Consider the following 19,121-nt stretch of genomic DNA (forward strand, 5'->3'; position numbering starts at 1 on the left):
CCCTTATAGAACTTTAACAAGTGATCGTTGGATATACTTACGTATTGCAGTATATCGTGCTATTTACCGCCTCTTATTTACTGCTTCTGGCAGAGCTTAGTAGGAGCAAAAAGATGGCAAACCTGGGGCCTTCATTAGGCCCCCAGGGTGCAATGACAACCATCGCCACCCCCCTCTTTCTAACAGCTTAGATCTTGCGGTCACTATTGACCGCTGAATTTAAGTGATTAAACGTCCGGGATCAGAGTTATCGCCAATCCAGGTCATTGCCATGAAGTGTCGGCTGTATGCTACAGCAGACATCCACTGAGTATGAAGCTGGCTCAGACCGTAAGCCTTCTCCATACTTCCTCTAGGCGGCTGTCACGTACATATTGTGCTAATAAAAATTAAAAAACACTGTATGCCTCTTTATATAATCATAGGCATACAGAGGTACAGTAAAGCCCCAAGCATCTCCATTGGTGCTCTATAACGGATACATAAAAAATGGAGCTGTAATGCAACCAAGTGTATAGATTCCAAATACTGTGTGTAAACTGTGAGTGGTATGTGTACGGTGTGATTGTCTGGAGTTCACAAGATGATGATTTGTTAATTGATGCTTAGAGGAGGTGCAATTTGACACCAGAAACCAACACCACCCGGACCTTATAGCAGTGACCTGGCCTGCCTTTATGGCAGGTAAGGAACTAGCTCTCATTTATAGATGCACAGCAGAGAATTTCAGAGAATATTTCAGCTACATATAGTCTTCATTATTATTACAGATCAACCTCTCATAAAAAATATCTCTCCTCTAGGAGATTCTCTAGGAAACAAATCAGCCCAATTCACCGTGAATCTTCCAACTAAACAATTTTATAATCATTATTATATTTGTCTGGCACTATTGTATTGTATCATTTATGCATCTTTAATGTCTTTTATGTATTTATTTCTTTCATTTCTTCTTGTTCTTAGACTAAATGAGGAAGCAGATAGAATATAGACACGTGCCAATTCACTTGTGAGTAATACCACCTAATAATCCATTGATGCTGTCTCCAGCAATAAAAGGGTCCAAGCAAATTCTGTTTTGCTCCGGCATTTTTATAATATATTTTTTTAATGGAATGGTTTGACGACCCATAGCGCAACAAAGAACCTACCAGTGACACAAGTGACGACAATGATGCTGATTATATTAAATTGCTGATGGAGATTTAGTCTGGCAGTGCCACAGGGAGTTGCTTATATACTTTCTGAGGTGATAGATATATATATGTATAGATCTATCAATATTACAAACACTAATTACATAGCAGGAATATGGATGAAAAGCAAAATGTTTTCAGCAGCATTTTTATTGAGAAAGACAAAAATTTGTTCAAAACAATGATATTTAAAGAGTCTCTGTCACCACATTATAAATGCCCTATCTCCTATATAAGGAGATCGGCGCTGTAATGTAGGTGACAGTAATGCTTTTTATTTAGAAAAACAATCTATTTTAAACCACTTTATTAGCGATTTCTAGCTTTATGCTAATGAGTTTCTTAATGCCCAAGTGGGCGTGTTTTTACTTTCGACCATGTGTGCGTTGTACAGAGTGTATGACGCTGACCGATCAGTGACCAGTCAGCGTCATACACTCCTCTCCATTCATTTACACAGCAGCATCGCGTTCTTACTAGAACACGATGTGCAGCCACATACACAGACATTAACGTTAATTAAGTGTCCTGATAATGAATATACATTACCTCCAGCCTGGACGTCATGTGTATTCCGAATCCTAACACTTCTTTATCTTTTTTGTGAGATTCCAGCAAGCCACGCGTAATCTTGCGCGATTACGAGGTAAACGAGATTTCGTTTCCCTTGCTGGAAATCTCACAGAAAAGATTCAGAAGTGTCAGGATTCTGAATACACATGACGTCCAGGCTGGAGGTCATGTATATTCATTATCAGGACACTTGATTAACGTTAATGTCTATGTATGTGGCTGCACATCATGTTCTAGTAAGAACGTGATGGCTGCTGTGTAAATCAATGGGGAGGAGTGCATGACGCTGATTGGTCAGCGTCATACACTCTGTACAACGCCCACTTGGTCGAAAGTAAAAACATGCCCACTTGGGCATTAAGAAACTCATTAGCATAAAGAAAAATCGCTAATAAAGTGGTAAAAATAGATCGTTTTTTAAAATAAAAAGCATTACTGTCACCTACATTATAGCGACGATCTCCTTATGTAAGAGATAGGGCACTTATAATGTGGTGACAGAGCCTCTTTAACTAAAATGGGTAAATAAACTCAGTGTTACGGAAGCTGCTGAATTAAAGGGGGTTCCAGTGCTTCAAAAACATCATCCAATGCTTTTAGGTGAGAATACTTCCCTACATTTGGAGTTTGATCTAAAACTCTCCATATGCTTCCAGATATAATCTGGAGGTACAGTAAGCAGCTATATTATGGCTCCATACAACTGGGTGGTTATATGGAGTCCTAAGTACAGTTGTATGCACAAGCTTTTAAAGAGGGTTTAATAAAAATAAACCCTGAAGGTAACCCAAATAAAATAGTAGATGTGAAACCCGCCAAGAACAAGTTTGGGTATCAGTGGAAACAGTGCTGAATTATAATCATAAAACTTTATAGCCCTGTTCATAGGCCCTTTTAGAGATTATGGACATCGTAGAGAGGGATCCCTCACTGCGCCTCCAGCTCTGGCAGACTCAACACGACCATGTATTGCATGGTCGCTCATTCATTTTAATGTGTGTCATGTGATACCTCATTTCCCCTGCAGTGGAGGCACACAGTTATCCCTGGTCACATTATCTGATCGCTGGGGGTTAGGCAAGTTGAACCCACAGCAATCAGTTATCATCGGTGATCAGCTTTTCGCAGCTTACTTCTGAAGACCTTGGCGATCAATTAATATTTAGGTCGGTCACAAATTTCTTCTGCAGAATTTGATAATGGGGAAATGTAGTATCACAATGCGCCCATTAAAATATACAGCTGGACTAGATCCGCAAGAAGAGCTATGTGTGAATTTTAGGTCATGCTGTAAGTTTCTTTGTTTCTTACTCAAACTGCAGCATGATCTAGTCTAGACAGTTTTTATTTTTTTTACCATTAAGATTCATAAAAATATTCTAATTCAAAATCATGTTTCAAATAAAGTATTCCTGAGGTTTTTTTTCTCACAGCAGAATGCTCCCATACATGTATTTATTACACAACTTAGTTACATATTTGATAAAGTTGAAGAAAGACACAGGTCCATCAAGTCCAACCTATAATACTACCGTGTTAATCCAGAGAAAAGCTAAATCCCCATGAGGCAGATGCTAATTGCCTCAATAGGTGAAAAATTCTGGCAATCACAATAAATCCCTGGATCAACTTCCCATCTCCAGAATCTAGTACTCATAACTTGTAATATAATATTTTTCAAGGAGAGCATCCAGGTCCTCTTTGAACTTGCTCAATGACCCAACCATCACAACATCATGTGGCAGAGAGTTGCAAAGTCTCACTACACTTACAGTAAAGAATACTCATCTGATTATGGTGAAACCTTACTTTTATTTACCACACCTCATAAACATATGGTTCTCTGCAGAACAAAGGTGTGTGGTATGCGGGGTGCATTGGCTTGCAGGGTGGAGCAGGGTCAAACTTAGTTTCACAATAATATTCTCAATTTAAATAAGTAAGTGAACCCTTTGGAATCAACTGGCTTTCAATACCGATTACTAATAAAATGTGGTCTTATTGTTATCTAAGGCCTAGTTAAAATCTAGTTATTCCGTTGTTCCTTTCCATCATAGGAGTAGAACAAGGGAATAACAGGAAATGCTGATTCCATTGTACCATGGACACCAACGGCGGTCGATGGAACCCATTGACTTTACCCAAAACAATAATTAGCAGAATGCTGCGCTATTATTTGCGGTATTTTAAGCGGATTCTGGGACGGAGGCTCAACGAAGATGTGAATTAGGACTAAGTCACAACTATAGACAAAACACAGTCTAACTAAACTAATAACACACAACCAGTTGAACTTTTCATCTATTCTATTGAGAATATTGAGTATAAAACATCTAGAGTGCAGGGAAGAAAAGTAAGTGAACCACTGTGTTAATGACTTCTCCAAGAGTCAATTGGCAAAAGGTGTTTCAATAAAGCTGATGAGATTAAAACTGTGGGTGCTTGGACCGTTAAATAAAGCCACACAAAGTCTGGTTACTGACAAATCTGCTCTTTTCAAGATTGGTTAGTGTGAATCATGCCTTTAGGCAAAAACACTTTCAGAGGACCTCAGAAGATGTATTATAGAGATGCATAAAGCTGGAAAAAACTAGAAAAGTATTGCTAAAGACCTGGGTGTACATCAATCCACAGTTAGACAATTGGAGAAAAGCACTATTGCTACTTTCCCTAGGAGTGGGCATCATGTTAAGATCCCTCCAGAAGTAAAAAAGGGCAATCCCGAAGGAGGTGAGAAAGACCCCAAGGATATGAGAAAAATACCTACTGCAAACTCTACAAACTGCAAAAAGCTCTGTTCATGCGTGTACTATTAGGAAACACAGAACAACAATGGTATTCATGGAAGGACACCATAAAGGAAGTCGCTGCTGCCAAAAAAAAACCCCATTGCTTCCTGTCTCAAATTTTCCCGAGACCACCTAGATGTTCCACAATACTTCTGGAAAATGTTTTATGGAACTTTTGTAGCAGAAATGTAGAACGCTATTTTCGGAGGCAAAAGAACACTTCACACCAAAACCTCATCTCAACTGTGAAGCATGGTGGAGGAAGCATCATGGCTTCGGGCTGCTTTGCAAGTATTGAGGAAACAATGAATTCAAAGGTGTATCAAAACATTTTACAGGGGAATGTAAGAGTAGCAGTCCATGCCCTCAAGCGGAAAAAACGTTGGGTGATTCAACTAAACAATGACCCAAATCACACAAGTATATCAACTTAAGAATGGGTGAAAAAATAAGAAGATTTGTGTTTTGAAATGGCCATGTCAGAGTCCTGACTTAAAGAAGCACTCCACTTTTTTTTTTTATTGCACCCTCCATTTGTACATTGGTGTTTCAATGGGGTGCTGTGTGCAGAAATACAGATCCCCACATCTTGTCTTTTTCGGGCTTAGTGCTCACGTGATCTTCCCTCTGACTTGACTGGAGTCGCTGTGCTTTTGAATAAACCGGAACTCAGACTCTCAATGAATTCCTATCGGAGCCAGAACGAGGCTTCATAGGAATGCATTGAGAGCCTTACTTCCGGTTTTCTGAACAGCAACGATTCAAGACAAGTCAAGGGAAGATCACGTGAGCGGTGCTGGACCCGAAAAAAACAAGATGCGGGGATCGGTAAGTATTTCTGCACACAGCACCCCACTGAAACACCAATGTACAAATGGAGGGTGCAATAAAAATATAAAGTGGAGTGATGCTTTAAATAAAGAAACTTTCTAATATACTTAATTTTTAAAACCTGCATGGATTGGAGGTTTTCATTCCCCATTGCATAGACCCGGCCATTCTTGCTGCCACACTTCGACACAGACTTTAGGAGTTCCTCTCCTCTCTGTTTGTCGATGACACGTATAAAAGGGCTGGCCGCCTGGCTCAATTCATCAGCTAAGCCTCAAGGGGGAAGGGGCTGGATAGCTGATGAATTGAGCCAGGCAGCCAGCCCCTTCATCCGCATTATCAACCCACAGAGAGGAGGGGGATGCTCCTTCTCCCGGAGATTGTGTTGACGCATCACAGCAAGAATTGCAACTCCACACTTCTGGGTCCACACAATGGGGCCTAAAACCTGCAATCCGTGCAGGTTTTAAAAATAGAGTATATTAGAAAGTTTCTTTATTTCACAAAAGCAAAATGCTAAATGGTTTTTCTTTTCATCGGACAACCCCTTTAGGTAAATTTTTATTTTTGGGTATACTTTGGCCATGGTTCATTTATGAAGATGGGTTTTTGACAAGAATGGCAAGAACAAAAATATCCAAGAAAATTTTGGCACACTAAAGATAAACTAAATTATATTCTTGAATGTCTTAAATGGGACAAATTAATAAAGAGTTTAAAAACGTGGCTCAGTGTGGAAAACGTTAAAGCAGTCAATGAGACACAAGGCTGGGAGTGATGGGCAATCTGGGCAATAATAACGGGTATCACACCTCATTCCTTTCTTGGTACATACACGACATCTTCTTTGGGGGTACTTTCTTGATTCAGTTGAGGGAATTACAGCAATAAAATGTCGCTCAGTGAGTCTTTTGACAGATTCAGATTCTAATGGATAAGAGGGGCCAACATTTGCTAAAACAAGATCTTCAATGACCATTTCTTGGTAATCAAGAAAAGTATTTGAATTTCCTGCCTTTTTTGTATAACACAAACGAGTTGTATGTGGCAACCTGAAATAGGTAAATAACTAAATTTTTGTACCGGGTATATGATTTTCTTGATACCTGGTATGGCTGTAGAACCTGATCAGCAAGGTCTACTCCCCCCATGTATTTGTTGTAATCAATGATTGACACAGGTTTTTGCTTTTGGGTAGTAGAACCTCGTTCTACAACATCCATTGTTGCATCAGTGTGGATTGAGCTAAGGATAAAAATATCCTTTTTGTCTTTGTATTTTAGGGCAAGCAGCTCTCCGCTGCAAACACCGCCTGACTGCCCCTTTTTGTACTTTTCATTCACCAATGATTGTGGAAACCCCTGGCGGTTTTTACGAATGGTCCCACAAGCCCCTGTGTTATGTTCGACCAAACTTTTAAAAAGGGGTATGCTTGTGTAGTAGTTGTCCACACACACAGGTTATGGCCCTTTTCTAGAAATGGGGTAATAAGCTCCCAAACAATTTTTCCACTTGTCCCTAGATAGGGGGGGGGGGTTCATCCTGGTGGGTTTAGTTGGCTATCTTTTCCCTAAATGAGAAAAGCTGATGTCTACCTTGTTGCACTCTTGCACATTTTATAGAGCTTTATTCCAAACCTTGCTATTTTAGAAGGAATAAATTGTTTGAAGTGCAGTCTCCCTTTGAATTTTACTAGGGACTCATCAATGGAAATGTTTTGCGTGGGGGTGTAAAGTAATAAAAATGTGTCTGACAACGCTTTGATGATGGGCCTGATTTTGTAGAGTCGGTCATAACCTGGGGCACTTTTAGGGAGGCACTGACGGTTATCGTTGAAATGCCAAAATCTCATGAGCATTTCATAACGGGCTCTAGGAAGAATGGCAGAAAAGGCAGGGATGCTTAGAACATGGCGGGTGGATCAGTATGATCGAATGCTCTGTTTTTTAACAAGCCCCATGGCAAATGTGAGGCCTATAAATTTCTTCATTTCATCAATATCTGTTGGCCTCCATGAATTTTGCCTGGCATAATAGGAACGGGGATTCTGAGAGATGAATTGGGAAGCATATAAATTAGTTTTGAAAATAATATGTTCCAGCAAATCATTTGTTAGAAATAAGTAAAAAAAATTAATTGGTCCAAAACCTTCCACCTCCACATTTGTACCTGGGGTGGCATTACAGTCAGGGATGAATGGCGCACCAGAATTTGAAGCCTCCCATCTCATGGATGCTAAATTAAGTGGCAAACTCTCTTGTAGGTTGGCATGCGCCTCTTCACTAAAATGAGGCATGTCACTTGTACTGGGCATCATGCCCTGATTTGGAGATGTTTCTCCAACAGCCCTCTCTACCTGTCCTGTACCGGTCCTTGTCATTTTTGAGGATGAACCAGAATGACCGCTAGACTCAGAGCTGTCACTTTCGCTAAGACCAAAACCCTCAAAATAGTCATCGCCATCTGACAAGACACTATCTTCACTGTCAGAGCATAAAAGGGCATACGCTTCCTCTGCAGAATAAAATTGACGGGCCATTTTATTACGTTTATATTTTTATACGTAAAGGTATATAAAGGTATATAAACGTAAATGGTATGAAATTAGTTAATTTAATTAGAAGAAATTAATTGCCACAACAAATTAATTGACTGGCAGAGCACTTCCTATCAAATTGATTACTAATATAACTTATACTACCCTAACCGTCATTATTAACTAAACTAAATTATTACTAACTATACCCTAATAATTATTATTACTAACTACCCTAATACTAAAACCTAGCACTATACCCTAACCCTATATCCTACCTAAGGGTATGTTCACACGCACTAATTACGGACGTAATTCGGGCGTTTTTGCCCCGAATTACGTCCGAAAATAGCGCCTCAATAGCGCTGACAAAGATCTGCCCATTGAAAGCAATGGGCAGACGTTTGTCTGTTCACACGAGGCGTATATTTACGCGCCGCTGTCAAATGACGGCGCGTAAATAGACGCCCGCGTCAAAGAAGTGACCTGTCACTTCTTTGGCCAGAATTGGAGCCGTTATTCATTGACTCCAATGAATAGCAGCGCCAATTACGTCCGTAATGGACACGGCGTTCAAGCGCCTGCACATGCCGTTACGGCTGAAATTACAGGGATTTTTTCAGCCGTTACGGACGCCCTCGTGTGAACATACCCTAACAAGGCAGATTAATGGGATTGGGGGAATTTGTTATATGGTGTTTTTTTACTCTGTCTTATACTGTGATATTCACAGATCTGACACTGTCTCTCCTCTGTTTGCTCTCTGACAGAGCAGCAGGAGAGAGAAAGCGTTTATATATACTTGGTCCCAGGGAAAATATGTTGCTACAACAAACTTTCCCTGCAATAGCCATGATTTGTTACCATGACCAGGACCTGAACCAATCAGGTCCCGATCATGTCTCCAGGACCAGAGGCACTGTCTCTCCTCTGTTTGCTCTTTGGTAGGACAGCAGAGGGGAGACAATGTAGGTTACGGGGGAAAGTTTGTTGTTACAACAAACGTTCCCTGCGATGGCCATGATTTGTTACCATGACCATCACATGAACGGGACCTGAACCAACTAGAAGTCACTGGTTCATTGTTGGAGGAATTTTTTTTTATATCTACCACAAATGTTTAATACTTTATATTTCTCCAAGCCCACTGTACTGTATGTTTGTTTCTGATGTGGGAGTTAAGACTGCACTTAAGACTCTAGGTAGCAGAACCATTTAATTGTATGGCGCCAACATGCCTATCTCATTATGAATCACTGTTAGAGTGGGAGCACATCAAAGTCCTGTATTGCCAGTCATAATAGGTATTACATGAATACAGACTTCCCACACACCTCTCATTGCGCAAGCCAAAAACCTGTTTTCAGACACTGTGCAGGTGCAAATCCAACAGTTACATTTAAAGTGTTCCTTTCAATCAATTGATATGTTAGTGCCAGATCTGCTATGCATTTTGTTAAGATGCTTTACATAAACCACTGAAGCAAAGTAGTTTCAGATGTCCTCTTGACATTAAATAGGATCATTCAGCTTGAACCCTTTTCTTCCTTGTTGGGAGGCTTTTTAAGCGGAAGGCTCTTTTCTTTTTTTGCACCCTAGTTCTAATTAGATTATATAAAAGATACAGAGGTACATAGATATCAAATTAATGATGGTTTAGAAAAATCTGCATCTGAAATGGAATAGAGCTAAATTATCCATACATGAAAAACAACACACATTATTTATTATTAATTTCTTGTAGTATTTATATTACATGTCGGTGTGCAGCTGGCATTAAATCAAATCTCAGGCTTCGTTCACATCTGCATTGGGGTCCCGTTCTGACGTTCCGTCTGAGCTTTCCGTCAGAACGTGACCCTGAACAGACACAAACTGACACAGACGGAAACCAGAGGTTTCCGTTTCCATCACCATCATCATTGATTGGTGACGGATCCGGTGCCTATGGTTTCCGTTTGTCTCTGTTGCGCACCGGACCCGTTGTTTTGCCGGAAGCAATAGCGTAGTCTCTATCACCATTGATTTCAATGGTGACGGATCTGGTGCCCATGGTTTCCGTTTGTCTCTGTTGCGCACCGGACCCGTCGTTTTGCCGGAAGCAATAGCGTAGTCTCTATCACCATTGATTTCAATGGTGACGGATCTGGTGCCCATGGTTTCCGTTTGTCTCCGTTGTGCACTGGACCCGTCGTTTTGCCGGAAGCAATAGCGTAGTGGCTACGGTCTGTGCATTGCTCGGAGCCCGGACCGCAAAAAAAAAAGGACATGTCATTATATGGTCCGCAAATTGCAGTCCGGGCTCATTGAAATCAATGCACATCTTGTATTTTCATGGTCCGTGATTGCGGACGGCCCACGGATGACACTCTGCGGCCCATCTGTGCCGTAATCATGGACCGGGTACACCTCTACGGTCATGTGCATGAGGCTTTGAAGGGGTATTTCTGGTTAGAGCAAGTCTGTTTAATATCTTCCCATTGCAAAAGTTTTAAAACGCTGCAATTGACAGTTATTAATCCCTTAACTACCAAGCCTATTTTGGTGTTAAGGCATGCAGGAATTGTTTCGTTTTTGAGTTGCCGCTTTCAGAAAGCCATAACATTTTTATTTTTCCATCAGCAAGGCTTGTTGTTTTGTAGGATGAGTTGTATTTTTCAATGACACCATTTTAAGGTACACATGACTTATTAATTAATTTTCAACTCTTTTTGGGGTGACGAATGGAAAAAAACTGAAATACCACCATTGCTTTTCGGATTTCAAATTTACATCATTCACCATGTGGCGTAAATAACACTTTATCTTTATTCTATAGGACAGTCCAATTGTGGCATTACTAAGTATGTATAAGTTCTTCCTACTTTTGCATAAAAAAAGAAAAACATATTTTTTTTTCTAATAATTAGTTTCTGCATTGCTGTATTTTAAGAGCCATAATTTATTTTTCCACTGATGTAGCCTCTTTTTTTTCCATGCATTTTTTTCATAAACTATATTTCTCCTTTAAATATTCTTTTAATCCCACTAGGGGACTTCACCAAGCCATTTGCTGATCTTTTTTCAATGCTTTGGCATATTTAGTATACCAAAGTATTATCGCCTGTCAGTGCAAAACCGAAAGGCAGCCTATTAGGTTCTGCCTCTAGCCTAGCCTAATAGGGATACAGCCATGGCAAGCCTGGGGAAATTTGTTAGGCCCCCAGTTGCCATGGCAACCCATTGGCGGCCCACGCTCCGGTTCATAAGGCGCCGTTGGGTGAATGAGGGAGTCCCCTCCCTCAGTGAAACCAGATAACTGACCGTGGCATTTAAAGGATTAAACGGCTGGGATCGGAGTTTATCTGTGTTCCCGAGCGTTGCAGCGGCAGCCTGGTTATCAGTCAGACAACTTTTGTGCGCGTGCAATCACCATGACGGAACTGTACGTCATGGTGTCTTAATGTAAGCCAATCCATGACGTACAGATATGTCAAGATAGCTTAACGAAATCAGGTTTTTTAATGGTTATCTAATAAAAAAAAGAACTCTTACCAGTCCACCGAGTCCTCTGGTTACTTTTCGATTCCCTACTGTAGATTACAAGCTGTAGGTGCTTTGCAATCGCTGATCGATCATGCACGATATGTCTCTCTTCCTCTGTATAAGAGCGATATGAACGTGCTTAACATGTTGACAAGCGTGGGGATGCTGGGGATGTGTGCATCTCAATGGTCTATTATGCGCCTATCAGTGAGCAGAGTTTATTGTGAATGCCCACACACAATGCATTGCAGTGGGGAATTATGGGATTTGAAGTCTGAATAGGTCTAAGGTCGGTCACGCGACACTTTCTGGACACGCCCCTTAGTTTTACCGGCAACAGGAACATAGCGGTAAAGAGTGGACTGAACAATGAGGATAAGAGAACATATGGGAGGCAGAAAAACACATAACACATCAGGAGGGGAGTATAAAAAACATTTTCTAAGCGGAATACCCCTTTACAAGCTTTCATGTACCAATTCTGTTATAAATTAATTGTTTGTATATTTTAATACACATATGAAGTCAGTCATTAAATCTTTGGAAAACATTAACACACATACTGTATGTCAGTAAATCTTTGAAAAAACACATTTGAAAGTCTATTGTAAGACAGATATCCCTGTAACATGTGCCTCAGAACACCAAGGACTAGGCAGCACTAAATATAAACCAGAATAACAACTGTATATCTGTGTAATTCTTCAAACTTTTTACACAACATCGCAGAAGTATAATATTATATATTAACTATAACCTAGTAGTGAACCAACCGGGTATGTGGTAAAAAGAATACATCTGTCCTTTCTAGTGCATTTGTTTTTCCAGTTAAAATGAAGACTTACTTGCAGAAGAAGGTTCAGTGTGAACAGGGGGAGTAGAAGGGAGAAAAGATGGGTAGCCCACAAAAAAAGACCGTAGGGAGCGTTCGGAGAGAAGGGGTGAACGCTGAGATGGGATATTCTCACAGCTACCCACACTGTTGTGAATCTTGAGGTTCAGAGGCTTGTTCTTTTTCTTTGTTCTGGGAGAAAGACAGACGGGAAAAATAACAGGGGAGAAAAAGAACACGAGAAAATGTAATGTTAGTTGAAATATAAAGAAATCTAGAAAGGAAATGTTAGTTAGAAGATTGACATTAATAAAAACACACTAAGCTAGAGTACATTCATTGGAAGGAATTTATGAACTTTTCTATGCCAGTTTCCTGGCTGGCGTACTTTTCACTCAGTCGCGCATAGACAGTCAAATATGCGACAAATTTATGAAGAGGCTTGCGCCTCTTCATAAATTTGTTGCATCTTACTCCAGCTTGTTTACTATGAAACATCAGGCTTAATAAATCCCCCCCAATGGAATTATTAGAACACATGTACAGTATAACCGACAAAATAAATATATTTGAGATTGGAGCTGAGGCAAGTGAAGACTTAGGTCATGTTAACTATCAATGGATGCGGACAATTTGAGCCAATAAATGATATTCCTTTAACCTCAAAGAACTGAAAATGCAACCTTTCAAAGCAGACATGATACAATCTGGGTTCTGATATCTTAAAGGGGTTGCCTAGTTTAGGAAACTTGCATTTGCATTTACCCTATTCAAAAATTCTGAGGTAATAGACGGGGGTTCTTCTACTCAGGATTCTCATCTCTTGGCCAGAGTGGAGGAAAGTTACAAAGAGCGTCTCTCTCTCTCTCTCTCTCTGAGGACCTGTCCTGTCCTGCCCTACTCAGATAATCCATTGATGTGAACGGGAACTGTGTAATACTTAATTTCCCCTCGAGTGGAGCTGCAGGGAAATTGAAAATTTACAGCCACGTTTCCCTACAGATTACAACTGATCTCTGGGGGTTTCAGCAGGGGGACACTTTGTGATCAGCTTATTGTCAAGGGAAAATTCTATCGAGTATAAATTGTCCAAAGCAGACAATTACTTATCACCTTAAAATATAATCCCTGCAAATGCAGGCTTCCTAGCAGCAGATCCCACCACCAGAAGTGACCATGCTGGATTCAACACTCTTGTGAAGACAAGCATGAGCACTTTATACAGTACAGAAGTACTGGTAGCAATGCTGCGTACAGTAGTTTGCAATAGAAGATAACCGCTGGTCCTAAGCACTGGAACAGTGGAAAGTTTTTGGACTCCTAGAGGCAGAACCCATAGGAGAAACCATGTCCCAATATCTGAGGCTTTCTTTAAGTACTTATATTTTGGGTATACAGTAGATGAGAAGTTCTGAAAACCAATACTATATCATGTATATGTAGAAGAATGATCGAGGCACTCACCGAAGCTGGCAAAAAATTCGTTCTTTATTACAAAAGAGGATCTAGGTCAGGATGTGGAAATGCCTACGGCCGTTTCACGTGCTGGTACACGCTTTCTCAAGGCCCTAGCGTCACTTCCTTCACCTGCCTTTTTATACACAAATTAGTACACATTGTTACATAACAAAAAATTAAAAAAGACAGGGAAATGCACAGTATATTTAGATGGTTCATACAATTAGTACATTCCAATCTTAGAATATCAAAATTACAATACAAAAATTCTCTAAAAACAAATAAGGTTCATGTTAAAAACGAACTAAGATCATTCCGATCATTGAGACCGAGCGGTCCTAGTGCACCTGTCAGAGAAATAATCTCTGCCTCTCTCTGCAGCAGAGATTTGTGTCTGTCTCCTCCTAACACCAATGGCTGAATGTGAACAATACCCACAAATCGCATACATCGAGCGTTATTTTCATGTTTCTCCTGCATATGTTGTATCAACCTAGGGCATCCCTCACATGTATTTAGTGATCTTATATGTTCACGAAATCTTACATACATAGGTCGTATAGTTTTTCCTATATAAAATCTACCACAATCGCAAATTACTGCATAAACAACATATTGAGTCCTACAGGTTATTAATCCATTAATTTCAAACGTAATGCCCCCTAAATTCAGGTTCCTTGTACGTATTATGGAATTGCAATAATTGCATTGACCACATCTGTGGTTACCCTTTGGACTATTAGCTGTCAGCCAATTTTCTTTGCACTTCTCTTTTTGGGAAAAACGTCCCCTGACTAAAATATCTTTTAAATTTTTACATCTACGAAAGGATACAATTGGTTTCCTAATTGCGACTTCCATAAGTAATGGATCATTCTCAATTAGGTGCCAATTGTTTCGAATACTTGTTCGAATAACATCACTCATTGGGCTATAACCGAAGGATAGAACAAATCTCTGATCTTTTTTCATAGGAGTTTTTCGACTATGTTTTTTATGATGGAATAACGATGTTTGTTTGATTACACTAGCTCTATTTAAAGCATCTTTTACCAGTTGTACCGGATAACCTCTTGCTTCCAACTTTTGACTCATGTCATCTGCCTGTTTATAAAATGTCAAGTCACTACTATTAATTCGTCTTAGACGCAAAAATTGAGCATAAGGTAAAGATTTAGTTATATGTCTAGGGTGATAACTATCATACCGCAACAATGTATTAGTGGCTGTTGGTTTTCGATAACCTTTAGTCTGAATTGCTCCCTCCTCTATTGTTACATATACATCCAAATGTATATGTAACAATAGAGGAGGGAGCAATTCAGACTAAAGGTTATCGAAAACCAACAGCCACTAATACATTGTTGCGGTATGATAGTTATCACCCTAGACATATAACTAAATCTTTACCTTATGCTCAATTTTTGCGTCTAAGACGAATTAATAGTAGTGACTTGACATTTTATAAACAGGCAGATGACATGAGTCAAAAGTTGGAAGCAAGAGGTTATCCGGTACAACTGGTAAAAGATGCTTTAAATAGAGCTAGTGTAATCAAACAAACATCGTTATTCCATCATAAAAAACATAGTCGAAAAACTCCTATGAAAAAAGATCAGAGATTTGTTCTATCCTTCGGTTATAGCCCAATGAGTGATGTTATTCGAACAAGTATTCGAAACAATTGGCACCTAATTGAGAATGATCCATTACTTATGGAAGTCGCAATTAGGAAACCAATTGTATCCTTTCGTAGATGTAAAAATTTAAAAGATATTTTAGTCAGGGGACGTTTTTCCCAAAAAGAGAAGTGCAAAGAAAATTGGCTGACAGCTAATAGTCCAAAGGGTAACCACAGATGTGGTCAATGCAATTATTGCAATTCCATAATACGTACAAGGAACCTGAATTTAGGGGGCATTACGTTTGAAATTAATGGATTAATAACCTGTAGGACTCAATATGTTGTTTATGCAGTAATTTGCGATTGTGGTAGATTTTATATAGGAAAAACTATACGACCTATGTATGTAAGATTTCGTGAACATATAAGATCACTAAATACATGTGAGGGATGCCCTAGGTTGATACAACATATGCAGGAGAAACATGAAAATAACGCTCGATGTATGCGATTTGTGGGTATTGTTCACATTCAGCCATTGGTGTTAGGAGGAGACAGACACAAATCTCTGCTGCAGAGAGAGGCAGAGATTATTTCTCTGACAGGTGCACTAGGACCGCTCGGTCTCAATGATCGGAATGATCTTAGTTCGTTTTTAACATGAACCTTATTTGTTTTTAGAGAATTTTTGTATTGTAATTTTGATATTCTAAGATTGGAATGTACTAATTGTATGAACCATCTAAATATACTGTGCATTTCCCTGTCTTTTTTAATTTTTTGTTATGTAACAATGTGTACTAATTTGTGTATAAAAAGGCAGGTGAAGGAAGTGACGCTAGGGCCTTGAGAAAGCGTGTACCAGCACGTGAAACGGCCGTAGGCATTTCCACATCCTGACCTAGATCCTCTTTTGTAATAAAGAACGAATTTTTTGCCAGCTTCGGTGAGTGCCTCGATCATTCTTCTACATATATATCCAGCTTTTTGTGCTATTCTTTCGAAGAGCAACTCCGTGGCAATTTACCTGCAATTATCCAATAGTAAGCAAGCCATATTTCAACTCCTATTCCGACTGTGCGGTTTTGGTAGTGCCAGCCTCTTTCCTTCTTCCCATTGATAATACTATATCATGCTTGACAAAGAAATCGAACGTTTTTCAAAAACTTGCATTGAAATTAGTTTTTTAAAATAAATGTTGTGAACATTTATTTTATTTACCTTTCTTTTATTATCCATATTATTTTGAATCCCATTTTCTCAAAATGTTAAAACGCATAGGAATTAACGATTTAATTATTATTTGAGACTAACTATTTACTTCTACCTGCGAGTAGAACTGTTCACATATATTTTCTGATGTCTCAACTGTTTAATAAAGACATATTGAAACAGAAATTAGTTTTTTTAGCCATTTATTGAAACCACTATCACGTCAAGCTTGAAAAATGTGTCCCTAGAACAAAGAAGGCACCTGTCTGAGAGGAACAAGATCTTACTGTCATACAAAAGGAAAGGATAAGGTTTACCACTATTATGGTGCTGCCAGTGCTTAGAGACTACTTTATGTTAATAAGATATCTACGGCCACTGTAAAAGCTTTGTGTCTGTGTGGTTGGCTTCCCACTGTTATGATAACAGATCTGGGCAATGCAAAGTATTGAATTCTTAAGGTCCTTTGACCTGTACTCTTTATGGGCCATGTAAACTAGCGCCGCTCAACGAGGCAGCTATGTATGGGGACGAGCGTTCATTACTGCGATCGCTCTTCCTCAAACAATTCTATTATGCCGGCAGCACATCTCACTGTTTACACAGGGAGATTTGCTGCCGACAACAATAATATCTTCTGCTGCATAAATGATGCAATCAGCCAGTGAATGAGCGTTTGTTCGTTCATCAGCTGATCGTTGCCCTGTTTACACAAGCAGTGATCGATGAACGCTCGTTTGCCCGATAATTGGCCCGTGTAAAAGGGCCCATACACAGAATCATCAATCAGAATCAATTTTAACCCCTTAAGGACACGGCCAATTTTAGCCTTGAGGACAGAGCAATTTTTTTTAAATTTCCCTCTTTGCATCCCGACGCTCATAACGCTTTTATTTTTTGTACGACGTAGTTGTATGAGACTTTGTTTTTTGCGGGACGAGTTGTACTTTATGTACGTACCATTTTTTGGTACAAATACATTATCGTTTAATTTCTATAAATTTTTAATTAGATTAAAATGCAGAAAAAAAGCAGTTGCGCAGCAGTTTTAATATTTATTTTTTTACACCATACACCGATCATCATAAATAATGTTATACATTTGTAGTACAGGTTGTTACGGTCGTGGCGATACCAAATAAGTCTATATTATTTCATGTTTTGGGCCTTATATTTTAAAAAGTTTATTTATTATAAAAAATGTGTGTTTCTGTGTATTTTATTTACTTTTTATTTATTTATTTACCATTATTTTTTTTTTACATTCATTTAACTTTTTTTTTAAATCCCATAAAGGGATTTATCATTTGGATTTTTATTTTGTAACTGTAATGTACTGGCATAGATCTATATGCCAGTACATTAGCCTGTTACTGATCGTACACAGGCAGTTGTTAGGGCATACCTCAGTATGCCCTAACAACAGGAAATATGTTCAGACAGCCCTGGGGTCCTTCACTGGACCCTGAGCTGTCTGGCCATACGAGTTGTGGGCTTTGATCACGTCACAGTTATCTTCTGTGACGCGATCAATGTGCAGTCCCCCCTCTTTGAACGCCGCGATCAGCTGTCATCGCGGCGTTCAAAGGGTTAACAGCGGAGAGAAGATGTTTCTCTTCTCTCCGCTGTCAGAGCGGGGCCGTGGCTGTGTATTACAGCCGTTGCCCCGCTCTCGATCGCACACACAGAGACGGCACAGACGGCTGTCACACAGGACGAGTATGCTCGTCCTAATGCGCGAAGTGCTCGCTGCTCAGGACGAGCATACTCGTCCTGTGTCGGCAACCAGTTAATGATACCATAGATAAATGATATTTAGATTTAGCTACCATAGTACACTTATGGTGCAGATTTTGAATTTATTTTTTTTTCGTAGCCAAAATCCCTGTTGTATAGCTTTGGAGAATCAGGCCATGTTCAGACATGGCAGAATTTTTCCGCTGCAAATGTTGGTGCAGATTCGGGGCAATTACGCAACGAATCTGCACCAACATTTGCATATTTGACAGGTAATTCAGACGTTGAGGATATCACAGCGGACTTGCCACAGATTTGAGTTTTTGCATTGCAAAGGCTGAAATCCGCAGTGAAATTCCACTTCTTCTCCACAACATAATGAGCATGCTGCGGAGGGAAAATTCTGCACCGCAGCCTAATTTCCGCACAGTTATTTTCCACAACGTCTGAACTAAGTTTCCTAAAAATGTATAGAAACAAATGTAACAAACGGCTGCTGCAAAATTCCACTGTGGACTGTCCGTAGCGGAATTCAACAGCAATTCCGCCACGTCTAAAGGTGACTGTGTCTTCATGTTTGTCATGAAGAAAGGAATAATTAACTAAATTGCATTTAAAATGCAGAAAAACAGGGTAAATTTCCTTTACTTGCATCCCTATCTCATATGGTATATGTAAAGTTTAAGCCTTGTTCTTACCATCTTTTTTTAACCTGTTTCATTTCCAGGTGTTATATACAACGTATGTTAGTATCTCAGTAGACTACAATAAAAGCCTGGTATAATCACATTGTTTTTGCTGTAGGAGC

At 39.5% G+C, this 19,121-nt stretch overlaps 1 protein-coding gene across 2 annotated transcripts in view; it reads right to left on the minus strand.

Moving 5' to 3' along the window:
• Positions 1-19,121, minus strand: part of KSR2 (kinase suppressor of ras 2) — a 561,531-nt gene that overhangs the window by 245,208 nt on the left and 297,202 nt on the right. For both annotated transcript variants that reach the window (XM_075835299.1, XM_075835310.1), the window contains exon 5: positions 12,296-12,474. In XM_075835299.1, the coding sequence (XP_075691414.1) occupies positions 12,296-12,474 (179 nt within the window). The remainder of the gene's footprint in view (positions 1-12,295; positions 12,475-19,121) is intronic.

This window comes from Rhinoderma darwinii, chromosome 1 (assembly GCF_050947455.1).
Source record: "Rhinoderma darwinii isolate aRhiDar2 chromosome 1, aRhiDar2.hap1, whole genome shotgun sequence".
NCBI lineage: Eukaryota > Metazoa > Chordata > Amphibia > Anura > Rhinodermatidae > Rhinoderma > Rhinoderma darwinii.